The sequence below is a fragment of the Physeter macrocephalus genome, unplaced genomic scaffold (genome assembly GCF_002837175.3).
Source record: "Physeter macrocephalus isolate SW-GA unplaced genomic scaffold, ASM283717v5 random_998, whole genome shotgun sequence".
Classification (NCBI taxonomy): Eukaryota; Metazoa; Chordata; class Mammalia; order Artiodactyla; family Physeteridae; genus Physeter; species Physeter macrocephalus.
The window spans coordinates 11,025-25,000 of NW_021146636.1; the positions used below are offsets into that span (position 1 = coordinate 11,025).

General features: G+C 67.6%; 1 protein-coding gene and 1 long non-coding RNA gene across 9 annotated transcripts; both read left to right on the forward strand.

Annotated features, from left to right (window-relative positions):
- Window positions 1–767: 767 nt before the first annotated feature.
- On the forward strand, window positions 768–10,379 carry RHPN1 (rhophilin Rho GTPase binding protein 1). 8 transcript variants are annotated; one of them, XM_028486881.2, is made up of 15 exons: window positions 768–882; window positions 3,828–3,943; window positions 4,963–5,091; window positions 5,433–5,508; window positions 6,120–6,197; window positions 6,510–6,634; window positions 6,729–6,895; window positions 7,136–7,329; window positions 7,680–7,839; window positions 7,914–8,027; window positions 8,375–8,590; window positions 8,938–9,014; window positions 9,217–9,363; window positions 9,462–9,632; window positions 10,046–10,379. In XM_028486881.2, exons 1-15 carry the CDS (start codon window positions 802–804, stop codon window positions 10,208–10,210), a joined length of 2,016 nt encoding a protein of 671 aa, XP_028342682.1. In that variant the 5' UTR covers window positions 768–801; the 3' UTR covers window positions 10,211–10,379. The 8 variants fall into 8 exon arrangements, with proteins under 8 accessions (XP_028342682.1, XP_054939491.1, XP_023985112.1 ...); XM_055083516.1 differs by having other exon boundaries at window positions 7,683–7,839; XM_024129344.3 differs by having other exon boundaries at window positions 7,683–7,839; window positions 8,375–8,569.
- Window positions 10,380–13,025: 2,646 nt separating this feature from the next.
- Window positions 13,026–13,970, forward strand: LOC114485442 (uncharacterized). Its single transcript, XR_003678876.1, has 3 exons — window positions 13,026–13,305; window positions 13,573–13,640; window positions 13,831–13,970. It is a non-coding gene; the product is annotated as an uncharacterized lncRNA (long non-coding RNA).
- Window positions 13,971–13,976: the final 6 nt, after the last annotated feature.

Genomic DNA, 13,976 nt, shown 5'->3' on the forward strand with positions numbered 1-13,976 from the left:
AGTGCGTTGCAGAGTCACCATAACTAGAGAAATTATGAAAGGACCTGGACGGAGGCACATCGCTGGGGCAACCCTGCAGGGAGAGCAGGTTACGGAAGGAGCCCAATTCTGGAAGCAGGCTGGTCCTGGAGGCAAGTCAGTTCTAGAAGGAGGTTGTGAAAGCAAGATGATACTGGAAGCAGGTTGTGGAGGTGGGTTCTGGAAGAGGATTCTGGGGTGTGGGCTCCAGAGACGGGTTCCAGAGGAAGGTTCTGGAGGTGTGACAATGGACGGTCGACCATGGCACCTCACTGGGGCCAGGCCGGAGCCTGGGTACCCGCGCGGAGACAGGAAAGCGGACCTTAAGAGCTGCAGGGGCGCTCGCGCTAGCAAAACCGTTAACCCCACCGCGGATGTTTTCGGACTAGCCCCGCGGACGACCCGCCGCCGGTGCGGGTGAAACCCACGCTGCCCAGGGCCCTGCGCCGCGCAGTGTTTTTCCCTTATCCGCCGGCCGGCGGTTGCCAGGGGCGACCGCATTCCCCCGGGGCTCCGCGGGCGCGGGGGGGCAGGGCCTGGCCTCGGAACCACCTCCCTCGCACCCTGGTTGGCCGAGGCTGCTGTCCGTCAGAGTCTCCGCTGCCGCCGATTGGGCAGCGGAAAGTTTCGCACGCTCGGCGCCCAGCGCCCCGCCCCTCCAGCCGACTGGGCCGCCCCCCCCAACCGCCCCCTCCAGGAGAGGGCAGTGCGGGATCCCGTGTGCCCGGGGTTCCTGCGCCGGCGTTGGCTTCCAGGCGGGCGCGGCCCGAACGGCGGGCGGCGATGGTCCCCGAGGGGAGGCCGGACGGCGCGGGCGCCGGCGAGGAGAGCGCCCGGCTGCAGGCGGCCGGCAGCGTTCGCAAGGTGGGAGTGCCCCAGGGCGGGGGGTGCCGGGAGGTGGGGTGCCAGACCCGACGTGCTTCTGTCGCCATCTGACTCCGGCGGGCGCGGGACTGCCGGGTCGGCGCTGTCTTCTCCCGTCCGAGCGCGCCGCTAGACTCCGGGGCGAACCCCGCATCTCGCTCGCCCCTAGAGGCAAGGCTCGCCCCCAGCTTATCGCTGGGGAAACTGGGGCCCGGTGCGGAGCCAGAGCCCAGCTGTCTGCCTGTGCTGGGCTCCTCTCTAGCCCGTTTGGGGACCCCTCCTGTGTCGACCAGGAACAGGTGGGAGCGCAAGTCCACCTCGTGGTTTTCTCCAAAGCTTCAGGACCCCCTTCTGTGACAGGTGTTGGGCTCTGGTCAGTGACAGCCCGTGGCCCTCGTGTTTGTTCCTGGTGGCCCTCATTCCTCCTTTTCTAGCTTTCCTCTCTCTCTCCTAGGGCTGTTCAGCTTTGCCCTGGGCACCCAGCTCTGTGTTTGATGAAACTTTTAGCAACAGGTGGCTGAAGCCTCCCGGGTACAGGAAATGGCTGGAGGATTACCCAGCTAGGCGGTTTGTCCCTCCTCACTTACCCGCACCTCTGCTCCCTCCTGAAGTCCCTGACCCCACGCGCTGTGGACTGTGGACCATTTCCAGGAGGACGGGGGAAGCTCTGGAAGGGAGGGGATGTGGAGACATTCGAGTCTGTGCCTGGGAAGGAGAGGGTGCTCTGGCTGCCTCCCTCTGCACCCCGGGAGCCCAGTTGTCCCCTGGTGGTCACCCAGAGGCTGCCTCAGTGTTTATGCCAGGCCTTGGGCATCCATGTCCCCAAGGGCTTTCAGTCTGGTGCCACCAAGCATAGGTGGCACCTGCACCCACAAGGGTGTAAGGGCTGGCCCTGCTGACCACCTTGCTGATTGTTCCCAGGCCTGTGCTGGCATAGTTGCCCCCACACGTAGCCAGTTCTGGCCACTGCCCATGCTATTTCCTCCTGGGCTTCTGGGGGATCCGCTAGACCCATGCCATCAGGGCCATTGCAGGGAGGGTGTGGGGGGGTCGCTCCTCTTCTCCGTCGGGGTGGAGGTTCTTCCACAGGTGGGTGAGCTGGCACATCCCTTTACCACCTGGTGCGGAAATGGGGGTGAGTGTGGCTCTCAGCCCGCCCAGCACTGCGGACTGGGCCATAGGCACACCTCCCACCCAGGTCACACAGCCAGCCTGCCTTCTGGAGGGAGCGTTAGGGTCACAAGGCCATGGGGGTGCTGGCTGCGTAGCTCAGAGGGGACCCCGGCTCAGAGGCCGTGGTCTCCGGCCTCTAACACATCTCTCCGGGAGCACTTGACATTGGAGACAAACGAACTGTGTTGATGAGGACAGCCCTGCGGGGCTGGAGGCCTCTGCCCAGCGCATGGACCACCCCTCCCCAGGCAGACAGCAGTGCTGCTCACCCAGAACCCTTAGAACCTGCTGGAGCTTTGCAGTTGGGCCTTCAGAGGGTTAGGGATGTAGCTTCGGCTGTGGCCTGCCCCTCTCTCCCCAAACTCTCAGGCCTCCCGGAGGGGAGACTGCTCACGTTCTCTGCTCATTCCCTTTTGCACCAAGTGGGTATGGGAGGCACCACGGAGAAGAGGCGCAGGCCAGTGGGAAGACAGACACTCAACCAGCATAGCGGAGAGAGGAGAGCCGTGTTTTGTCTTGTTCCATCCTGGTGCCACCCTGACACCAGCCCCCTTCCCATCTACAGATGAGGGCCTGCCCAGGGTCCCACAGCAGGGAGTCCTCCAAGTTGATTGCTCTTTCTCCCATTGTTCAATGGGGACGAGTCCCCTCTCCCCAGTTACCTTGAAGCCTTCTATCCTTCAAGTCCCAGAAGAATGCCTCCTCCTGCAGGAAGTCTTCCCTGATTGATCTCTCCTGAGAATACTGGAATGTGGAGGAGATGTTGGGCCGTAATCCAAGGTGACCATGTGTCAGGAGCCTTTTCTGTGCAAGGGAGTGAGGCCTTCTTTAGGGTGCCCCGTGCACAGGGCTGGGACAAACTAGAGCCCCCAGAAGGTGGGAAACTGCCCTGTGTGTGACAGCGGGGGCATGCTTCCTCAGATTTGCGGAAGACAGTGACCATTGTAGGGAGGCCAGCATCAGCCCCGCATGAATAAAACTTCCCCTGTCTGTGCCTTCAGGGCAGGGTCCTGGGAGGCACTGTGTTCTCGTCCCTGCTCCGTTCGGGGGGCCAGGTGATCAATTGAGCCTGAGAGGACGTTGCCCAAGGAAGTACGTTCTGAGAAATCCCTCGCAACTCTTGGGCTGGTGACTGACCCGGACGGGAGGTCCTTAAATGGCCAGGAGGAGGTGTGGTGGCCGCGGCTGCACCAGTCCCACTGGGGCCCTGAAGCCCCTCCCCTCACCAGAGGAAGCCTCTCACCCTCTGAACCTGCCGCAGGGCTCCCTGCTTGGGGCTCGGGACATGGGCAGGCTGGCAGGTGGCCCATGTGCAGCACAGAACCCGCGCGGAGGCTCTTCGGGTGGCAGCTGTCGGGAGGCCTGGCCTGCTGCCTGTGAGCGGAGGGACCCTGGGCCTGCGGTTTGGGCGTTTGCCGCCAGTAAGCAGCCAAGTGGGACGGGGCCCGGCCATGTTCAGCGTGGCCCAGGGGCGCCTCCTCTCTGTTAGCGCCCCAGCGGGAGCCAGCTGGGCATCCCCTCCAATTAAACGTGTGTGGCCTGGCATAATTGTGTGGGCGGGATGGCTCGTGGGGGTTACAGAAGGAATTCAGAAGTGCAGGAGGATGTGTGGTGAGTAATGGGCCATCTCGTGGCGGGAGCTCCAGGCTGGGCTGCTGAGACCCAGAGCCACACCGACAGGCCCAGATTCTTCCCGGGGCCCCGGTCCCAGCCACATCCCCGCCCGCTGTGTCCTTGCTGGCCTGGCCCCGTGACCTGTGGCCTCTCGGCAGGGCTGTGACCTCCTGGCAAATTCGCGGCACGGCTGCCTGCAGAGCCGCAGGGCCCAGATCCACCAGCAGATCAACAGGGAGCTGAGGATGCGGACGGGCGCTGAGAACCTGTACAGGTGCGTGCTGGCTGCCGGGGACACCTGCCGCCGGCCGACCCACGGGAGAACAGTGCCGTGTTCCCCGAGACCCCTGCGAGGCAGGTGCATCCTGGGGCGGGGCAGGGTCACCCAGGTGGGTGCCTGGTCTTGTGGTCCACATGTGATTTCGTGACCGTGGCCTCCCATTCAGGCTCCTGAGAGGAAGGGCTGGGCCTCCCACTGGGGTCTGGGGCAGCCATGCCGCTCAGCTGAGACCCTCACAGGTGACTCAGGCCCCCACCTTGGTGGCCCTCACTGGCAGGGGTAGGCTCAGGGCCAGCCAAGTTCCGTTCCGTGCGGGGCTGGAGCAGGGCTGGAGGGGATGTCTCCACCGGTGTGCAGTGTGGGAGCCTTTGAGATGCACATGGTGACCAGCAGCTGTGTGCTGACCTTCACACACACGCCCGCCCCGTTCTACCGGTAATGGCCCGAGGCCCAGGAAGGAGGCCTGGCCTGCTTGAGTGCAGAGTGCCAGCGAGTGCAGAGCCAGCCCCAGGGTGGGGCTCTGCTGGGCCTGGGCCCCTCCTTTTCCTTAGCAGCCCTGCCTCCCTGTCCCTCCCATCCGTAGGGCCAGCCCTGCCTTCCTGGACGTGTGGCCCCACTGGCAGGCACAGAGAGGGTCTGGTCCCCGCCCCTCCAGGGAAGTTGGCTTCCATTCGCTGTGGAGGGCAGGCGTGAGCTGTGTCCTGGGGGAGCGAGAGGTGGTGGAGGACACTTATGCCCTGGAAACTCAGGGACCAAGGAGATGTGCTTGGGCCAGAGTCACGACATACCCGCGTGGACAGGAATCTGCATGAACCACGGGGGTTTGCAGAGAAGGGGGAGGTCATCTGGCGGGCCCTGGACCCCACTGCTGCCCACCAAGGGGGATGGGCCCATCGGCACATCACTCTGGGAGTGGGCTCCAGAGCTCAGGCTGGGACAGGGGCTGCAGTGAAACTCAGGGGCGTGGGTCCGCCTGCAGGGCTAGGGCTTCACCTCAGCCTGGCCTCCCCTAGAGCCACCAGCAACGCCCGGGTGAGGGAGACTGTGGCCCTGGAGCTGAGCTATGTCAACTCCAGCCTGCAGCTGCTGAAGGAGGAGTTGGAGGGGCTCGACGGCAACGTGGACGCCGACCAGCCCCAGAGGTGCGTGTGCATGTGTGTGCAAGGATGCAGACTGGCCCCAGGGGTGCGTGTGCACGCGTGTGCAAGGACACGGACTGGCCCCAGAGGTGCGTGTGTGCAAGGATGTGGAGTGGCCCCAAAGGTGCGTGTGCAGGAGAACACCACCCACCACGCATGCGTGTGTTGGAGGATGTGATCCAGGACAGAGCGTGGTGGGACGTGTGTGGTGTGCAAGGACATGTACCATAATCAGAGGAGAGGCGTGTCCTGTGGGGCGGGAGTGGTATAGCGGGTGGACTCCGTGGCCACTGGGGACAGCAGAGTCCAGCCTTAGAGCCCAGACTCGATGCTTCTGGTTCTAGCGAAGGTATCACTGTCCCCATGATCCCCCTGGGGCTGAAGGAGACCAAGCAGCTAGACTGGGCCACACCCCTGAAGGTGAGTGCTGGCCTGTGAGCCCTGGGCTCTGGGGGGTCTTCGGGGCTTCCTGGTCCAGCCTTCTCACGGAGAGGAAGACTCTGAGGCCCAGAGAGAAGAGGGGTCTGCCCTGGAGCCGCTTGGCCTCTCCAGGCTACGGAGGTTTTGGATTGGGTGGGCTTTGCAGAAAGGCACGCACCCTGGAATGGGTGTCAGCAAAACTGGAGGCCCCAAGCCGGCTGCAGGGTCTTGACTCTCACTCTGAGGGTCCCGCTGGCGGGGGCCACCTCTTCCAGTCAGAGCCTGTGCTGAGAAAACCCGCTGGTTCCCGGGTCCTCGTTGGCGCTCGTGAGCCCGGCTGCCCTGGGCAGCTTGCCACTCCAGCCAGGCCGGCAGAAAGGTGCCTCACCTCTCAGTCTCAGTGTCCTCGCCTGTCCAGTGGCAGGTAGCACTTGCCTCGTGGGGTTGATAAGGGAATTCAAGTAGAAACGTCACCAAGTCTCCAGGCCCCATATCCGCGGTGGGGGGCACCCACGTCAGTGTGTAGACCAGGGCCTCCCCTCGCTTCGGGTCTTCACCCACGTCGGGCTGGGAGACTTCAGGGAAGCCCAGCGCCTGTCCCTTCGAATCAGGAGCTGATCTCAGGGCACTTTGGAGAGGACAGTGCTTCCTACGAGGCTGAAATCCGGGAGCTGGAGGACCTGCGGCAGGTGGGTGGGCTCCTCCCAGTCCATAGGTGAGAAGGCAGAGGCTCGATGCCGCTGGCCCTGTGGCAATGGCTACTCCGTGCCTGTCCCCACCCCGGGGACCCTGCCTGGGTCTCTCGCCCCAATGCCCCGCACAGTCTCCTGGAGTGGCACACGTGGTCCACAGCAGCGCCCGGGAGGGCAGGTGTGACCGTGTCCACCCCTCGACCCTGGGGTGCTCCCCTGGGGCTGTGGCATTCAAGGGGATCCCCAGGGCGCCGCGCATGGCATGAGGTGGGCTGGGGCCATGGGACCCCGCTGACTTCCACCCGGCAGGCCACGCGGACCCCTAGCCGGAGCGAGGCGGGCCTGGAGCTGCTCACGGCCTACTACAATCAGCTGTGTTTCCAGGAGGCGCGCTTTGTCACCCCTGCCAGGAGCCTGGGGCTGCTGTTCCACTGGTAGGGGCGGGGCGGGGTGGGGCGGGGGGCGGCGGCCGCTTCTGATACCCCGGCTTCTCGTGAGGGCTCTGCCCAGCCTGACCCGACCCTGCAGGTACGACTCGCTGACGGGGGTTCCGGCCCAGCAGCGGGCCCTGGCCTTCGAGAAGGGCAGCGTGCTCTTCAACATCGGCGCCCTCCACACCCAGATCGGGGCTCGCCAGGACCGCTCCTGCCCCGAGGGCACCAGCAGTGCTGTGGAGGCCTTTCAGAGGGCTGCGGGTGAGAGCCGCCCAGGGCTGGCGCCCCAGCTGTGCCTGCGTGGTCCTCGCTTCCAGGCGTGAGGGGCAGAGCCTTCTCTGTGGCCAGAGCTAGGGGCCCAGTACGATGGCCCCTCGCCCGAGGGGTCACACGCACAGGCCCTCTGTGGGGCGCAGAGGGTGCTCCCCAACCAGGGCCGAGCACACGGGGCGGGGGTGGGGCGGCCCCGCTGTGCCACCCTGAGCCCCCTCCCCCTCGCAGGGGCCTTCAGCCTCCTGAGGGAGAACTTCTCCCACGCGCCCAGCCCCGACATGAGCCCCGCCTCACTCTCCATGCTGGAGCAGCTCATGACCGCCCAGGCCCAGGAGTGCGTCTTCGAGGGCCTCTCGCTGCAGGCCCCCGTGGCCCCCCCTGACTGCCTGGCCCAGCTCCGCCTGGCTCAGGAGGCCGCCCAGGTGAGGGCGGGAAGCCCGGCCAAGCTGCGGTGTCTCAGCGGGCAGCAGGGCCTGGGTCGAGGGTGCCGGCTGGAGCTTAGGAGCAGAGCCAGGGTCTGGGCCGGCGGTGGGGGGGCCGGGTGCAGGGTCTCCTGTAGGGCCCCAAAGCCGGCTGTCAACCCCGAGGTCCCGAGTCCCCGCCTCTGGGGCGACACCGATCAGGGCGGCAACGGGGCCCTGCCCCTGAGCCCAGCCTGGCGTGGGGCAGGGCCGCTGGGCCTTTGGTCGAGGCAAAGCCCCAGGGTGGGGAGAGGCGGGGGCCCAGGCCGCTGGGCTCGCGGGAGGCCCCACCGTCCTGCCGTGTGCGCCAGCAGGTGGCGGCCGAGTACCGGCTGGCACACCAGACCATGGCCCAGCCGCCCGTCCAGGACTACGTGCCCTTCCCCTGGACCACCCTGGTGCACGTGAAGGCCGAGTACTTCCGCGCCCTGGCCCACTACCACGCGGCCCTGGCCCTGTGTGACGGCGCCCGTGAGTGCCCCGCCCCGCATGCCCCTGTGCCGGCAGGGCCCCACCGGCGCCTCACCGCCCTCTCTGACCCCCAGCGGTGGCAGAGGCGGAGCTTCCAGCCCTCGAGCAGATCTTCCTCGGGCTCCCGGCCTCGTCCGAGCCCCGGGGCCCCGCACTGCCCCAGGAGCAGGAGGAACGCCGGAAGCTGGGTGAGGCGGCTGAGGGAGGAGGGCGGGGCGCGGGGGCCTCTGCGGGGGTGAATGACCCACTCCACCCTGTCATCCCCAGTCCTGATGCCCCGGCGCTGGCGGGTGGGGTCCCCAGCTCACCCGGAGCAGGGGCCCCAGCAGTGCGGGCAGCGTCGGGAGGGGGCGGGGGCAGAGGGGGCGAGCCACACACGGCGGCAGCTCTTTCGCGGCTCAGACCTGCCGTCGGGCCCTCAGGATGAGCCCAGAAGCCCTCACTTGCCCTCCTCTTGCAGCATCTGGGGGTGGGGGGCTGGGGCCCAGCCTGGAAGGGCCAGGCAGGTGGCGTGTGACAGCTCTGTCCCATGCAGGCAAGGCCCACCTGAAGCGGGCCATCCTGGGTCAGGAGGAGGCCCTGCGGCTGCATGCCGTGTGCCGGGCCCTGCGCCGGGTGGACCTGCTGCAGGTCGTGCTGGCCCAGGCGCTGCAGCGCTCTCTGGCCAAGTACTCGGAACTCGACCTCGAGGACGACTTCTGTGAGGCCGCCGAGGCCCCTGACGTCCGGCGTGAGCAGCCAGGCCCCTTGGGTGGGTGTGTCCTGGCCCCAGGGGGGCAGTGGGCGGAGGCCTCCCAGTGACCAACTTCCATTCGCCACAGAGCTATGGGCCCTCAAAGGAGGAGCAGGGCAGTTGTGGGGGGAGCCGTGATGGCAGCTCCCTTGCTCCTCCACGCCCCCCTCCCCCTGCACCTGGGGCCCCCAAGAACCAGCCCCCGGGGCTCCTCCTGCTGGTGGTCCACAGAGGGGCCGGTGTGCACGGGCTGCACTTCGGGTCACCCACTCTGCTCTGGCCGAGCCACGCCCGGCTGCTTCCCAGGGTTCTGGGGCCGTGGGCCTCTGGCTCAGCCACACCCTCCCTTCCCTCCACCCTTTCAGCTAAGACGCAGCGGAGGCCGGAGGGCAGGCCCCCCAGCTTCTCCCGGGTGAAGGTGGCTGATATCTTCCATCGGCTGGTGAGCACCCCTCCCAGGCCACCCCCACCTCGGCTCTGCCCTGCGTTTTCAGGCCGGCCCTCGATGGTGGCCCAGCCCTGCCCCCCTGCAGACCCTGCTGGTTTCTGTCTCCAAATGTGGAGATCGGGGCAAGGGTGCTCCAGGCCGGGGCTCCCCCAAGTGTGGCAGCCCAGCCAGGCGTCTCTCCTCTGACCGCCCCCAGGGGCCCCTGTCCGTGTTCTCAGCCAAGAACCGCTGGCGGCTGGCAGGGCCCATCCACGTGGCCCGAGGAGAGGGGGGCTTCGGCTTCACGCTGCGGGGCGACGCGCCCGTTCTCATCGCTGCCGTCGTTCCAGGGGGCCGGGCCGCGGTAAGGGCCTCCACCCCGCGGCTGACTGCGGGAAGGGGGAAGATGGGACTGGCCAGAGGTGGAGGGGCGCCCGCGGGACTCTCCCCGTCTCCCTGCAGGCGGCCGGCCTGAAGGAGGGTGACTACATCGTGTCGGTGAACGGGCAGCCGTGCAGGTGGTGGAAGCATGCAGATGTGGTAGCCCAGCTGAAGGGCGTGGGCGACGAGGCCGTGAGCCTGCAGGTGCTGACGCCGCTGCAGCCCGGTGGCGGCGCCGAGGCGCCCGGCTCGGTGAGCCCCGGGGGCCCTGGGGGGGGGCGGTCCCTAACTCCTTGTCCCGCCCCGGCCCTGGGCCTTCCGCCAAGCCCCAGACATCCGCAGATGCCGAGAGCACTGGGATGACCTTCCAGGCAGCAGCCACCTATGCTGCGGCCTCCACCTGGTGGCAGCTGCTGCCCTTGACAAGGCCCCAGCCCACCCCTCAGCCGGCCTCCACCCTCCTGGAGACCCCGGGCAGGAGCTGCGCAGGAGCTCTGTCCGCCCAGCGCGGCAAGCCCAGGGGCGTCCTGCTACACGGCCGCCCTCCCAGAACCCCGCCACGTGCCCCCGAATACCAGCCAGCTCAGCCCTGTCGCACGCGCCAGGCTGGCCACAGGCAGGCCAGGCCAGGGTGCCGACCGATACCATTTCCATCCCGAACACAGGGGGACCGCCGGCCAGCCCCGTGGGGGCTTCTGAGGAGCCAGGAGGAGTGCGCCTGGGAGACACCAGGGCCCGCACAAGCCAGCCCCAGGCCCCTCCTCGGCTGGAGCCGCAAGGCCAAGAGGGGGAAGACTGGAAGGAGGCTGTCCCCTGCCCCACAGCCCTGAGCTGGGCCGCCCAGGCTGGCAGTGAGGGGCCAGCTCTCCCCACACCCGATTCCCAGCACAGGCTCCAGCTGGCTGCGAGTGAGGACCCCAGGCACGCCTTCCTGACCCCAGAGCAGCTTCGGGCCAGTTTGCTGCCCACCCAGTGCCCGGAGCTGCCCATTAAAGACATTGTGAGATGAGGTGTGTCCGAGCCCAGTGCTGGGGGCCAGGTGCTGCCCCCCCATACGGGAAGTGTCACGGTCGCCTCTGGACGCCGACTCCCAAGTGCCAGGAGGCTGCCCCTGGGCTGCCCGGTCCTCCTGCGCCCCAGGTGCCCACTTGAGGGCAGCTTCCCGGGTGGGGGTGTCCGGCTGCCCTTCTTGGATCCTGAAGGAGCCGTCCCCAGAGAGCCAGGCAGGCTGGGGTGATGTGTTGCCCGCGGGTCCCTGCAGCCCAGATGCCCACTGTCGCCCGTGCTGGACTCCTGAGGCCCCTCAGCGGAGCTCTCCCATCCTGCTGCCCCCCCCAGCATGCCATGCCCTGTCCACACCCTCCCTCAGGACTGGCTCCTCCCCAAGCCAAGCTTCTGTTCGGCCCCCAGTGATTCCTTCTGGGCACCCCTCCCACTGGCCCACCTGGCGCCCACCAGGCTGGAGAAGGCTCGGCTACCTTCCCGCCCCGCCCCTCCCTCACACGGCAGCCTGCAGTGCCCACAGCACCGCCTCCCACCTGATCCGGGTCCCAGCCAAGGCCAACTACTGCAACACCTTTTACTGTCCCTCCGTGCACAGACCGGGGACCCATCCCTGCTTCCGTTCCTCTGTCCCCTCATCCTGACCCCTTCTGCGTCGAGGGCCTAGATCTGATCCCAGCCCTGCACCTGCAGTCCGGTCCTTTTCCAAGCTGCCAGCCGGGCCCATCTCCCGCCCTCACTTCCCATCTGGCCAAGCTCCGCCCAGCGTCACCCCGCCAGGCCCCGCCCCATCATGCCAGGCTCTGCCCCACCTGTCCTCGCCCTGCAGTGGAGCCTGGGCGTCCGAGGCCCCTGCTCCAGCCTCGGGCAGGTGTCTGCGGGGCCGTTTCATCCCCCTGCACCTGAGCCCAGCACTGAGGGGTGCCCCCAGCCCACTCGAGCCCCCTGGGACTCCTCCCCAGCCCCGGTGGCGCTGAACTGGGCTCCTCAGACCGTGAGCCTTCAGTGTCCCCCCAGCCACGCATGCTGGTGGACGGCCCCCAGAGACCACGGCGGCCACACTCTCCTGGGTCCCGCGGTGGTGTGGCTTAGGATCTGGCCCCAAAAAGAGTGAGAGGTGGGACGGGGTGCCGCCTGCAGCCCTCCGCAGGTTAGGGTTGGGGGCAGGGGTCCCCGTGGCCACCAGGGGGCAGCCGCTGCCCGCTTAAGTGCAGTGCAGGTTTGGGGAAGGGCGAGCAGCAGACCCAGGAGAGCAAGGAAGCCCCCCTGCAGACCAAGGCCCAGCCACCCCTGTCTCCGGGCATCATCCCTGTCCCCTCTGTGAGGTCCCCAGGCAGGAGCAGCCCTGTGGGACCTGGCCCCTGCCATCCACCACCTTCTTTAGCATTACTGGGGCAGGGGAGTGAGTGGGGTGGGGGGGTGAGAGTGTGAGGGAATGGGTAAGTGGGTGTGGTGAGGGCATGCAGCTTTCGGAGTGGGACGGCAGGGCTGCGCCACCTGCCGGAGCCTGGGGACAGGGCATCCAGGTGTGTCCCTCCCCGACCCACCTGCCTCTCCTGGGAGAATGCTCCTCTCAGCAGAACCGGCCAAGGTCACCTCAGCATTTACTAATTTGATTAATAAAACTGTGCATCAAGGAAGCATTACCCGCTAATCGGGGACGACAGGGCTGGCAGGTCCTGTCCAGGACTCAGCAACTTCCCTGCTTCCAGCAGCCGATCTGGACCCAAGAGGGGCTGGGACTGGGCACGGAGCTGCTACCTGCTTCTCGCCCCAGGCAGGTGGGGAGGGCCCCTTGCCAAAGACCAGACCCTCCCCATGCGGACAGCTGTGGGAAGGGTGGCCTTCCCAGCCCCGCCCTTGCCCTGCACAAGTGGCCCGCCTCCCGGCCCTCAGGCAAGCCAGGGCCTTTGCTCCCCTGGGCCAGGTGGGGCTGGGCATCAAGGGGAGCCCCAGCTCTCCAGGAAGCAGCGAACCCACTTTCCAGATGGGAAAGTAGGTGCTGAGCGTGGGGCACGGACCAACCGGCGTCCCACAGGGCCAGCGGAGGCTCTGCCCACACGCTTCCAGCCACTTGAGGCACCTGTCAGCTGTTCCTGGACGCCGAGAGTACTGCCACCCTGTGTCCAGCACACCTCAGCACACAGGAATGGCCTGGCCCACCCAGTCTCCCTGGCATCTCCCTAGTGTCCCTGGATGGCTGGGTTGGCCGAAGGCGGAGTCCCGGGCTGGCTCCGGGAGGCCTTGGGGATGAGGTCATGGACACGACTCGGCCTGGCAGGACCCCCAGCGGTCAGCCGTGGCCTGACCCCCACCCTGAGGGCAATACTGCACCCCCGTGGGGGCAGGACTCAGAACAAGCTGGCAGTGGCCTGCCCGGCACCCGAGGCTGAGTCCCGCCCCACACGACATCAGCCGGGGTCGTGTCAGCGCCTGGCCCAGCCCAGGAGTGAAGCCGGCGGCCGGGGGGCTTCTCCGTGTGTGCTGGGGGGTTGTCCAGGCTGGGAGAGGGGCTGTGCCCCGAGGGCCCACCTGGGCCGAGTCCTCTCCCCAGTGGCAGCAGCTGCCCTGACGGGGTGGCACGTGGGGATCTGCACACAGTGGGGGCGGGGGGGCGCGTGCCTGCCTGGCCCATGTGCTCTGTCCTGACGTGTCTAGGCGCTCCGGCTCTCCCGGCTGCCTGCCCCGTCCCAGCGCCCCAGCCCCATTCTGCCCCGCGCTCTCTGCCCCTGTTCCGAGCTGGGAGGTGCTCGGCCCTCCTCACACGTGGCCGCGCTGCCGGTCGGTCACGGCTTTAGCCCCCCACTTTCCGGTCCAGCCGCATCCCGTCGTCGCGGCGCCCCGACGGCCCGTGTGCCACAGACAGGGACGGCGCCAGCTCATCCACAAGCTCCACAAATACCTGGGAAGATGCAGCCGCCTGGTGCGAGTGTCCCGTGCATGTGCCACCCGGGGAGGGAGGGCGAGGCCCGGGAGCTTCCGAGGCGGCAGCGGGACACGGCCCCTGTCCCCGTGCCCAGCGCGGGGGGGGCCCGGGGGGACGTGGGAGAGCGTGGGGCCGAGGGCCTCCCCAGCGCGCGCCCGGGCCGCCCCCGCCCCACGCAGGGACGTCTCCTTTTCCAGAGTGGTCTCGCGCTGGGCGGGGAGGTCAGGGTGAGCGCACGCTGTGATCCTTTTGCTTTGCCAACAGAAAACTGCCGCGAGGGGAAAAGGCAAACTCCCTTTCGCTTGGGTCAGCAGTGAGCGCAGCAGATTACCGTGAGGAGAGGCGTGGGCGCGGAAGGGAGCCCCGAGGCGGAGGCGGGAGGGCCCGGGAGGGGGTGGGGCGCAGGGGTCACGGCGGGGCGGGGGGGGGGGCCAGGCGGAGGACAGGTGTCAGGGCCGCCGGCTGCAGGGACCCCTCCTGGCTTCGCGCTTCCCCCGTACACCCTCACTTCACTTCTCCCAGGGCTCCCACCGCACCCCACCCCCAGCCGCACCCAGCCCAGGCCCGTCCACCTCCGCCTCAATCTGCCCCGATCCCCCAAAAGGCAGGGCTGGCCCAGGAGCCTCCAGAACAGGACCTGGATCGGTGGCACACTCCAGCCGGAACCC

Excerpts from the sequence above, each read along its gene's own strand:
- RHPN1 (XM_028486881.2), top strand. The coding sequence starts at position 802 with ATGGTCCCCGAGGGGAGGCCGGACGGCGCGGGCGCCGGCGAGGAGAGC. Across the intron at positions 6,635-6,728 it reads CTGGGGCTGCTGTTCCACTG|GTACGACTCGCTGACGGGGG; the intron begins GTAGGGGCGGGG and ends CCGACCCTGCAG. Across the intron at positions 9,364-9,461 it reads TTCCAGGGGGCCGGGCCGCG|GCGGCCGGCCTGAAGGAGGG; the intron begins GTAAGGGCCTCC and ends GTCTCCCTGCAG.